Raw genomic sequence first — 12351 nt, 5'->3', positions numbered from 1 at the left:
TTCGACCCACAGTGGAACTACAATGTCTCCAGTCATCCCTTCTGTTTACTAGTGGTGGAAACTAAAATCACTCTGGGTCTGCTTTGCCCTTCTTGTGGCCCCACTTATTTGTCAAGGATTGGCTGTCTGGTTCCTCCACCTTTATCCAAGGAGGCCGATTTCCTAGAGCTGACTTTGCTCGGGGGCCTTAGGGAGCTGCTCGCAGCTTGTTCCAGAGGTGCAGGGCTGCAGCAAATTTCATTATGTGTACCAGCCTCTACCTTTTTTTTTTTTTTTTAAGTAATGTTATTCAAGCTCCTTTTAATAAGCCACAACCTGGAAAATAGCAGATGTGTCCAATGCTTCTGTTGTGTAGAGGGCATATTTCACTGAAGGCACTTGTGTCCCTTTAAGGCCACCTGTCTGCCAATTTTGGATAAAATGGACCAAAGAGCCAACTCAGGACCCAAGCATTGGGGTTTGTGATATTTACAGAAAACATCAAGCACAAATAGAAGCTAAGACTGAGACACAAGATCGTAAGCAGTGCTCTTCTACCAACCTGATAAGCTCCTTAACTGCTGAGGGCAAGAGGGGCAGCTGGGCTACCTGGTTCCTAGTTTAAACTCAGCTAATAGTAAATGAGCATCCTCTACACCCAGGACTCTAACCTACTGGGATAAGACACTGCTCGGGTGCAGAAGTCCCATCTAAGAACTATCCAGGTAGCCCCATGCCTCTCAGAATGTGTCAAACACCAAATGTGGAGGTTTACACAGCCAGTGGGCCTGGGTTTTCATGGACTCCATGCTAGTGCTATTTTAGGGGGAGGCTTATGGAAGTGCATTGGTCACTGTAATTGCAGAGTTGGAAACAACAGAATGTCAACAGAGGAAAAGCTGAACAAATCATGGACAGCCATACAGTATTGCATTCATTTTAAAAGAGGAGCTAGGTCTATAGGTACTGACCTAGAAAAATAGGACACGTTAAGTGAAATATCATGAGATGTACTATGTAAAATAGAAATCAAAACGTGTTGCAAATCAGTGAGTATGACCCAAAAACTGTGAGCCTGTGTGTGTGTGTGTGTGTGGCTGATAGTCTAAACTAAGAAAAATGCCAGAGCACATGCTAAATTATTAACAGGGGTTAGTCACTTTAGTAGGAGATTGGGGGAAGAAGGGGAGATTAGCTTGGGAAGGTTTTACTTTGTACAATTTCCTAAAGTAGGTAAGATTTTTAACTTTTTATGTTTTTCAGTATTTTATATTACATAAGAAAACTCAAACTTCAACATTTTGGAAAAGTAGGTAAATGACACAAAACACTGAGTAATCTATGGAATCCTTGTCACTCATTGTCACAAACCCATTTATTACCCATGGGACTTTTGGGCACATAATTAATCTCTGAGGGCTGAATGTTCTTATCTCATAAATCAGCGAGAATTCCTATTTCTACCTCCTATGATTGTTAAAAAAAATTTAAATGTTGAAACAAGATCACATGTGAAAATACTTTGTAAAACGGAGAGCAATGCAGGAGTATCAGGCTTCAGTAGAAGTTATCTGTAAGCTAGAACAAGAAATCAATTATATCTAATTTCCCTTTTAATAGTAGGGCTCCCAGTTTTTCCTATGAACCTATGTGTCTTCTCCAACAAAGGTTTTGGCAGTGCCCACGGACTGCCCTGTCTCCCGTTCAGATGCCTCAGTCGGGACAAGGGTAACCTGATCTGCCTGTGGAGCCTCATGTCCTAAACTGGAGGTTCATTTTTCTCATGTACCCGATGTTGTTTGTCTTCCTACGCTTTCCTGTTTCAGAGGGCAGAAACTTCCCCATGATGGATGGAGTTGATCTTTCCCCTTTCATGCTGGGATCTACAATCAGGTATCAGTGGGTTTTTTATTACAAGCAGCTTCTGACCAACCAAAAAACACCCAGGTGGCTGGCTGCTAACAGAGCAAATGGCTCCACTCACTTCAACAACGGTGATCATGTGGCCCACGAACCAGGACTTGAACCACAGCGAACCTGAAACTGGGGAGAGTATCTGCTTAGTAGAGGTGGTCCAGTAAGCCACTTGGAGCAGACATACCAATTCTAAAATTCATGCTTTTACCCTATGCATAGATCTGTCGTGTAGAATTATTAGGGAATAGATTGTTTCCGTCATCCCCAAGAGCTTCCTCTTTACCCTTTGCAGTCCCTTCCCTTCCATGAGCTCTAGCCAACTAAACTGCGTCTGACTTTTCTAGAATTTCATATATGTGGAATCACAGGTAGTCTTGGGTCCGGTTTCTTTTGCTGCACATGCTTTGGGATTCATTCATATTCTTCAGTAATTCATTCGTCCCCGCCTTTTTTTTTCAGGGGCGGGGGGGCAGAGGAGAATCTTAAGCAGGCTCCATGCCCAGCACGGAACCCAACACGGGGCTCAATCTCACCACCCTAAGATCATGACCTGAGCCAAAATCAAGAGTCAGCCGCTTAACTGACGGCCACCCAGGCGCCCAGTAGTTCATTCCTTTTTATTGCTGAGAAATACTCGTCATATAGATGTACTAGAATTTATCCACTCAGCTGCTGACGAACATTTTTGGGCGGTAGCTACTATAAATAATACTGTTTCTTCTGTTCCCACCAGCAGAGCACAGAGGTCCCACAGTTCTGGTCTCACCAATACTTGGTATGAACCAGTCTCTCAAATTGTAGCCATTTCAATTTGTATTGTGGTTTCTATTTGCATGTCCCTGATGACTAATGACTTGAGCGTCTTTTCAAATGCTTATTTCTTGTATCTTCTTTGGGGAAATATCTTTAAGTATGCTGAATACAAACCTTTTGATATCTTTTTGTGAGCATATCTCACTTCATTTAAATGCTATTAGGATCTGCCTACAACAGAATTGGGAAGGAACAGGACAGTCTGAATATTCACAGATCTTGCTAGGTTGGACCTTGCTGCCCTGATTCAAGGCAGTAACAGGGTGGGGTTTCTTCATAGCAGGCTCAGCAAAGCTCCATAAACAAACATAATTCTCACTTTGTTAGCTATTTCTACTGGCACTTAAAGTTTTACATTTTGTTTCATGTCATCTTAACAGTAACTGAGAACTTATCTCAAACATTAGACCTAGCTTTTTTCACTCTCGATATCTATAGGAGGAGTCTAGATCAAAGTAGAAAAGTAAATTAGGAGGCAAGACAAGGCAAATTGACAGAAACTTAGCTTCAGAGGAGATCCAATACTTCCCTATAAAGTAAGACAGAACCTAGTTGCTCAATTAAATATTTAAAACCATGATTTTATAATATTGATTACGTAAAATGTACGGCCTAGAGCAAAAATAATTTTTTCACAGTTTCCCAGTGTTCACGCTGCACTGCTATCATCATGTTTAACTTGGCTGGCAGAACACGGCTGTGTTGCATGTGGTCTTAGGATATCATGGAATGCAAACACCTCCGCACCTTCAAATATTTCAAATACTTGTGACAGATTTTTCTTCCACTTTAAAATGACTTCAGGGGCGCCTAGGTGGCTCAGTCGGTTAAGCGGCTGCCTTCGGCTCAGGTCATGATCCCGGGGTCCTGGGATCAAGTCCCACATCCGGCTCCTTGCTCAGCAGGGAGCCGGCTTCTCCCTCTCCCTCTGCCTGCTGATCCCTCTGCTTGTGCTCTGTCAAATAAATAAAATCTTTAAAAAAAAAATGACTTCAAAGGCTGTAACTGCTAGACCGTCATTGCTTTCTAATGGTCTCCTAAAAATACCTTTTCCCAATGCTGAATGCATGTCAAATGTGAGCACTAACTTACTGGAAATCTCCCATCCTCTCGTACTCGTGTGCCCGGCCTCTGAATCCACTCTCCTGTTTCATCAGCAGGCTCCGATCCTGCGCTCCTCTGGGCTTTTCCTAACCATGCAGCTTCACGACACCATGTTCCACAAGCTGGCCTGATGCAGGGAGCAGGCAGCATTGACCCACGGAGCCAGCCATCGCTTTCTACTTTATTAAACATTAAAGCGCAAACGGGCGGTCCCTGTGGAGATTGGTCTACAGGACTCCAGGGAAGGAGAAGGGGACACTCGAGGAGAGAGTCACACAGCAGAGACCCATCTTCACAAAAAGGGCTCGATATTGATTTCCAGGGAGGAGCAGGGCATAGTCAGCTCAAATTTGGTGATGACATCAGGATGAAGGACCCCAAGCTTCCCGATGCTCTGACCCCTGGCAAAGATCTCTGCGCATCTCCCAGGGAAGAAAGCAGGGCCTGAAAAAGAGGAGAGAAATCAACGTTTCTTCTGGCAAAAGTGTCAACAGACATTTAACACCTAAGGCTCACTAGGATGCTGGAAAAATAATGTCTTTAATCCATTGGCTAGGAAATGAGAGTGCTGTCCTCATACTTTCTAATCTTAAAACGAAATATTTGATATTACAGCAAGGAACTCTTACAAGGAAAAGGTTAAGCGCAAATATGAAAATCAGGGCCCTGCATGGGTTTTTGTTTTTGTGGGTTTTTTTCCGTTTGTTTGTTTTAATCCCAGGGCTTCAGGAAGGCAGGATCAAGAAAAGGAGGCTTGGAGGAGCACAGCTGGAGAAGTCCTCGGTGAGCTCCACAGGGAGGAAGGACAAAGGGGAGAAATGAAATGTAAAACTGATGACATTGCAAGAGAAGAACCTGTTTGAAACAGGTTTTTCCATAGTCCTACCTGCTGGATAAAAAGTCCACCCTTGAATTCATTTACTATTCAAAACTCACTTTTCTACCTTATTACACAGAGAAGCAGAAGCTGCACGGTCACCGGCAGGCTCAGGCCTTGCTACCAGAACGCAACCCGCATTCCTTTTGGAGAAAGAACTTTCTCAGCAGTTTTAGAGCATCTTCTGTAAAAGGCCAGCACAAACCAGCCTGGGATGACCCCTGAGTTACTTCAAGACAGGCAGAAAGTGCTCTCTTCATTTGGGTATCAATACACAGAGCTAAGGCTCACCAAACCAGGAACTGTTGTGGAGGTTCAAACAGCTAAAAACAAGCAAACGACCAGGCCCACTCCATATTCACTATGACGAGAGCCACAAGAGTTCATCAGTGCTCATTCCCCCACTCAAGTTTAAAAAAAACAAACAAAAAAAAAGCTGACTCATTTCACTTGCCACCAACCTGAAAAGGGATCAGGCCCACAGCTCCTGCCTGATTCAACCAAAATGGTTACTGGCATGAACTATAAATACCCAGCAGGGCTGGGCCACAAGCCTGCAGCCTGCCATTTCAGAGTGCATTATTTATGAAAGAATAAACTGCGGAGTCTACTAATGGCTCCAAGGTCAGCATGATGAAGAAATACAGCACTGGGGGGAGGGGCAGCGTGCTGCTAACAAGTCAGTACCAGCTACACCATAAAGACACAGGACAATTCCACGTACTTCCCAGTCAGTCTGGGAGGATGTGTGTTTATATTCCTGAAAAACATTTTCAATTGTCATTCTTAACCCCAAAGCACCCTGGGCTGGAATAGAAGGTGGCCTGTTCCTCACATCCCCCCAAACTAAACTGTCTTATTAAAGCACGGCTTTCACTGAACTGCATTTGAAGTATTTGGCTATGCATATTAATCCACACTTGGGGACAGGGGCAGAGAAGAGACTCAAAAGACACAGAAACCAAACCAGATTGATAATGTAGAGCCTTAGTGAGATATGAATAGCACTAAATCTAATAAAGATGGTGTATTTTAACACTATCAAAACAAAAACCCAATTTACAAAACTATCCCCCTCCCCCCACTGCCCGAATCTTCAAATGACAAAAAGTGAAGCTTGTATAAAGTGCTGATGCTAAGCAGTGTAACCAAGAATCGGGGAACCTTCATTCCACTATGCGTCACCCCTTTTTACAGAATTATAGCTGGACACCCTATGCTAACTCGGGGAAAAAAAAAAACAAAAAACCACCAGCCTATTTTTAAAGGCCATCCAGAAAGGAAGCTTAAGGCCTTCACTGGTAACTTTGCCATGTTTAAGAATCCTCACTGTGTATCAAAATCCTTCCTTTTTATCTACAAATTCCAATTTGATTGGATTCATTTTAACTGAAGCATAAAACCAGACTATTTTATTTTATTTTTATTTTTTTATTTTTTTAAAGATTTTATTTATTTATTTGACAGAGACAGAGATAGCGAGAGCAGGAACACAAGCAGGGGCAGTGGGAGAGGGAGAAGCAGGCTTCCCGCCGAACAGGGAGCCCGATGTGGGACTTGCTCCCAAGACCCTGGGATCATGACCTGAGCTGAAGGCAGACGCTTACCGACTGAGCCACCCAGGCGCCCAAAACCAGACTATTTTAGAATCTAAGCCAGATGTGCTAGTTCTAACAATGTTAGCAAAATAAAGCTCAGGAGATAAGAACTTAGGATTTTTACTTCGTAAAACAACTTTTTGAATCAGCACTTCTTAGCAAAATTCAGTTACGTTCTTCTTCAATGAGCAAGCACGATAATGCCATCCTGTCCTTTTCCCCAGAAGTCTGGGCCATACTTGGCTTTAGTTCATTAACCAGTCAGGTACTCAAACAAAAACGTTCCTTTCACTAAATACAATTTTTCCTCTTTCCAAAGAAAAACAAATTCATATTATATGTTATTTAAAACGTAAGTATGAGAGTATTCTAACAAACCTAAGTATCACAAGCTCTCAGCCCAGCACACAGATCCGTGAGGCGCGACCACACACCCTACACATCACCCCTGGCCACGGGGCCTTCGCTGCCGAGGAGGAGCTGCTTCCGAAGGGGGCGGGCACCAAAGGGGTCCTCTGGCCTCTCATCCACAGTGCGAACCCTCTCCTCCCGACCCACATGTAACAATGACGTTCACGCACGGATTTCCGTATAAACCTTGCTGAAAACCGCACACGTTAGCCTGTGACAGCCATGATCAATTTCTTGCCACTTTTCACTTCTCACAAGGTCAGATTATGATCGGAAGCACTTAGGATTTGCTTCCTCTTCTGTTCAGTTAGAGCAAGGCTACAAGTTTGTTCTTCACATACACAAGTTGAGAGGCACACAAAAGGGACTTCAATGGGTAGAGAGAGAACCTAAAGAATGGACCTCTTGATTGATGGGTATCCTGAAAGAAATCCTGAAAGAAAATATAAAGACTGTGTGGTTGTAAGCAAACTTCGCAGCAGAAACGAACCGCTCCAAAGAAGGCAGCCAGGAGCGCATTGCTTCACCACCGAAACAATGGGCATGCACCCAGCTAAGGCAGCAATTCCACCCGAGTTCAAAGATAAGGGCATCTCCCATCAGCAGCAGGGTGGTTGAGCTCAGTAACTCAGGCGGATGAATGGATCCTAACACTCTAGTTGGGACTGGATGCAACTTAAACCAGAGGAAGTCACAGCCAAACAGAGCCGCAATCTGGGTCTGGGCTTGTGAAAAACCAGCCCCGGATGGCAGTCAGAGGCCACTCTAACCTCCTCAACAAAAACCAAACAGGTGCCTCTGGAGAAGGAGCAGCCTGCTGGGCCTAGAGACAAAGTTGCCAATTCAAAGAAAATCCTACTGCCCTATTAATAATGGGAATTCTAAAATTCAAATTCTAAAAAATACAGCCGCCTATTCTTCAGGTGTCTAAGCCCAGAGTTCCTGGTTTGCTGTAAACACTCCAATTTTCAACCTGTGCCCCAAATGCTCCCTGGCACAAAGCCCCTCAGCCCCCTTTTTCACCTGGTTCCTGACACGGATTAAGCGCCCCGCTTTGCTGGTATCCATCACAGCGAAACGGCCTCCAACATAAAACAGACCCGGGGGGAAAATAGTGCTCTCTTGCTGAAATCCATGTGGAAGCCCAGACAAAAGAAACATCAGTTAAGCACAAGCAAGAATTTAATTTCCAAAACTTAGTGGGGTGTAAGTAAGTCCCTTAATTAAAGCTTTTGTAGCATCTCCTCCAGGTCTGTAATTGTCTCTGCGCTCAAGCGGCAGGACCACTTTGAGGACCTTGGGGGTAATTCTCGGCCAGTAACGCAGCACAGCACCCAGTCTTTAGCACATTTTCTGGCTAATTGACCTTCAAAGAGTTTGTGAGCTCCCGCTCTTGCTCGTTGCCAAACACCTTTCACAGTTTCTTTTTGCCCCTGTCTTTCTTTTAGAGTCATATTATAGGCCCAAAATTTGGATAAGCTTTCCACATCAAGTCATTCCTATAATTTTATGAAGAATCGGAAGTAGAGGTTTAAGGCGGTAACTGAGCAGACCCCTAATCCGAACGCAGGACAGTGTTATCAAGCATGAGGCCCTTAATGCCTTAATCTTCAACCCCCTGCCACTGGCTATGTTCAACTAATTCATCTGGTGCTGATGTTTACCATCTCTAATAACCATCTACTCATAATTTTATTTTTCCCTCTCTTCACATCACTAAGACATGCTGCAGGGTTCAAATCTACATACTGTTTGTTAACTGCCTGCAATCTGGTACTTCATCACCCCAATTTTCTCCAATAAAAAGGTAAGAACAAAATAAAAAGGGGCAAGGAACTCTGAGAAAGGCCTGAGTGTATATCTCATGTGTCATAGCAAACAACAGAACCCATCACTGTCAGCTTAAACACAAATAACCCATATATACTCTCCTAAATTCAGGGACAAAATACAAACTGCATAATCATAGATACAGTAGACCACTGGGCCAACTGAGTGTGCTTTAAATCTGTTCTAAATGGCCAATTATGTAATATGGGTAACGGAATAGGAATAATCATTTAACAGTCTGATTCTAGGGCTGGCACTACCAAACCCTACCCCTTCCTCTCCTAAGTCCCTGGTTCCAAATACCATTAGATATATATAAAATAATCCATTCCATGGTGCAACAGTCCATCCTAGGAAAAACACAAAGGACAAAAAAGTCCCCAGCGTTCCATTCTGAAGCGAAACGGGCAGATGGGGCGCAGGGCAGAGTGGAAGGGCTGAAACCCTGTTTCCCTATGCAGGACTCCTCTCCTGCTTTCCCACCAGCTCTCCGATCATGGAGTAACCATGATGGTCTACCTCTGGCTGCCAGCACCTCAACCTCCCTTTCCTTTTCTGAGTTGTGTCAGTTTAAAGGAAGAGGAAGGACAAAATAAAGGGCCTCTTTTCAAAAACTGGGCACACACTTAAACCGAACATGGGAGCATGGTAGTTGTTCTCCAAGTTTTCAAGGCAGGAGTTTTTGAGCGTACCAGCAGTTATACAAAGTGGGGAACACCGAAGGGGCGCGGGGAGGCATGATGTAGGCAACACATTTAGAAAAAAGGAAGAAAAAGGTATAAGAATAGAAGGGAAAACAATCAGTATAAGTCTGAGATAGACACCCACACATTTTCTTCCGATCTCAGTCCACTACAGGCTGGGAGAAAATATCTCTACAAAGATCACTTAATTTGTAAGAAGAGACTGAATAATTTCCAAGTGGTAATATAAAACACCCATTTCCCCCCAGATGTATACAATTCTTCACCTTACATCTGAAGTGAAATATTTATGGTACCTAAAGTCTTTAAAGAGAGGGGACCTAATCCCTTGAGTTTAATGGCTATCTTTCATCCCTTTCGGGAGATCAAAAGAAAGAAAAAGCCCTTACACAACTTTACAGTGCTAATCCCAACACACCTGCAGACATCATTAACTCTTAAAGTGAAGGCAACCGGACGTGAGGAGACCGGGTGCCTACTTAACCCCACAGCACGGGACTGGGGAGGACGCCAGTGCTCACGGCAACATCCTATCGAGACATGGCAGACAAAACCCCTACTGCAAATAAGGACTGGATCCTGGAGACTTTATCCTTAAAAAGTAATCAGCAGAGCCCAGACTTTCTAGTCTTCTAATAAAAAGGAGAAATGTCTTCAATAAAGAACCTTTTAAAAATAAATCACCACTGGGGCACCTGGGTGGCTCAGATGGTTAAGCGTCTGCCTTCAGCTCAGGTCATGATCCCAGGGTCCTGGGATCGAGCCCCGCATCGGGCTCCCTGCTCGGGGGGGGGCCTGCTTCTCCCCCTCCCTCTGCTTCTCTCCCTACTCATATTCTGTCTCTCTCTCTGTATCTCTGTGTCTGGAATGAATAAATAAAAAAATCTTTAAAAAAAAAAATAAAAAATAAAAAATAAAAATAAATCACCACAATCAACCTTATGGTAAGTTTTTAGAATCAGAACCCCAAAGTTTCCCAGTTTTACTTTGTATAGACGAATTTGTAATTTATTTCCATGGATATCACTTAACATTTCTAAAGATCTACTTCAAAGTCTAATCTTATGTGCCTCTCATACACACTCATATTTAAAACCTGAAGGTCAGCAATGTTAGAAGAATTTAAGTGCAAACCATCCAATTCCAATTTTATTTTATTTTAAAGATTTTATTTATTTATTTGACAGAGAGAGACATAGCAAGAGAGGGAACACAAGCAGGGGGAGTGGGAGAGGGAGAAGCAGGCTTCCCGCCAAGCAGGGAGCCCCATGCAGGGCTCCATCCCAGGACCCTGGGATCATGACCTGAGCCGAAGGCAGATGCTTAACGACTGAGCCACCCAGGCGCCCCTAATTCCAATTTTAAATCAGTCTCAATATTTACTTGTATAAGACCAAAGTATTTTTAACTCTAGTTTAAAAAGTGCCCTCACTGTCTCTACTGGCTTTGAAAATTCCTATTCTATAATAATGCCATTGTCTCGATTTGTCTGACATGTAAATCATTTCCCCCAAATTGTCACATTTCTTAAACATTCATAGGACGGTTTTAGAATAACAACTTCAGAAATAAAAGGTACGGATCACCTGCCTTCCTGGGCCAATAGTTTTCACCTATAAAAAATTGTCCTTTAAGGAGACAATTTCTCAAACCAAATATGAACAACTTTATTACTTTCTCCACAATTATAACGAAATAATAATAATAATAATAATAATAAAGAGACTATTGTAGGGCTAATTGGGGAAAGAATAGGAATATGGAGTAAATAAGATTGTATCTATAATTTCACAATTAGTTAACTTACTATTCAAATTCAGACCTTTGGCCAATGTGGAGTAAAAAGAACTTCCAATGTGTAATTATGATGGGTGGGCTTTAGTTGCAGAATTTGATTACTGCTGACAAGTAGGGGATGCAGGAGAAAAAGGAAAGAACACGGAGACTGTTCTTGTTTTTTTTTTTTATTTTTATTATGTGATGTTACATCATTAATTTTTGATGTAGTGTTCCTGTTAAAGCCAGAGTCCTCTGCCTTCTACTCCTCTCCTTCCATCCCCCGGAAAGGCAGTGCCTCAGTCCCAGCACAGCCCTGTCCGAGCCCCTGAGGACAGGCAAGTTACAGATGGGAAAAGTGAAGCACAAGGAGATTAGGGGACTTGCCCAAGGCAAGCAATACTATAGGCCACAGAGCGCGCTGAAGGTGCCGGCGGCCACTGACATGGGCGGCCCTTTGTGTGTGGCCCAGAGGCGCAGATGGCCTACAGGATAATGATTTTAAACTTTTGGTCAAGCTGTCCATTCATGTTTGCAAACTCCTTCTGGTTTAAAATAAAATAAATAAACGAAACTTGAGAGGAAAAAAAAACAAAACACCAAACCTGACAACCTCTAACCTTAGGACATACCCAGGTATGCTCTGTAAAACTGTGAATACAACATAATACTGACGAAATGGTACAAAACCTAGAGCCTTCCAGGGAAAACAGAACTATGTTTTTTCGATCTCACACAACACAGGCACACTTAAAAAAATAAATTCCAGAGGAAAGTCGGAAAGAACTCAAATACATGGAAGCTAAAGAGCATCCTACTAGGGGCGCCTGGGTGGCTCAGACGGTTAAGCGTCTGCCTTCGGCTCAGGTCATGATCTCAGGGTCCTGGGATCGAGCCCCGCATCAGGCTCTCTGTTTAAAAGGGAGCCTACTTCTCCCTCTCTCTCTGCTGTTCCCCCTGCTTGTGCTCTCTGTCAAAAATAAATAAAATCTTTAAAAAAAAAGAGCATCCTACTAAAGAACGAATGGGTCAACCAGGAAATTAAAGAAGAATTTAAAAAATTCATGGAAACCAATGAAAATGAAAACACAACTGTTCAAAATCTTTGGGATACAGCAAAGGCAGTCCTAAGAGGAAAGTATATAGCAATACAAGTCTTTCTCAAGAAACAAGAAGGGTCTCAAATACGCAACCTAACTCTACGCATAAAGGAGCTGGAGAAAGTACAGCAAATAAAGCCTAAACCCAGCAGGAGAAGAGAAATAATAAAGATCAGAGCAGAAATCAATGAAATAGAAACCCAAAGAACAGTAGAACAAATCAATGAAACTAGGAGCTGGTT

At 43.0% G+C, this 12351-nt stretch overlaps 1 protein-coding gene across 2 annotated transcripts in view; it reads right to left on the bottom strand.

Annotated features, from left to right (window-relative positions):
• Nucleotides 1–3982: 3982 nt before the first annotated feature.
• The window catches only part of FARSB (phenylalanyl-tRNA synthetase subunit beta), a 65247-nt gene continuing 56878 nt past the window's right edge, over nt 3983–12351 (bottom strand). For both annotated transcript variants that reach the window (XM_081813508.1, XM_081813509.1), the window contains one exon: nt 3983–4257. In XM_081813508.1, the coding sequence (XP_081669634.1) occupies nt 4106–4257 (152 nt within the window). In that variant the 3' untranslated portion in view covers nt 3983–4105. The remainder of the gene's footprint in view (nt 4258–12351) is intronic.

Source organism: Leptonychotes weddellii, chromosome 3, assembly GCF_054177405.1.
Source record: "Leptonychotes weddellii isolate Sample4059 chromosome 3, ASM5417740v2, whole genome shotgun sequence".
In the NCBI taxonomy this organism is placed as follows: domain Eukaryota; kingdom Metazoa; phylum Chordata; class Mammalia; order Carnivora; family Phocidae; genus Leptonychotes; species Leptonychotes weddellii.
The sequence above is the reverse complement of the archived record's forward strand: the minus strand, read 5'-3'. Positions and strand labels throughout refer to the sequence as shown.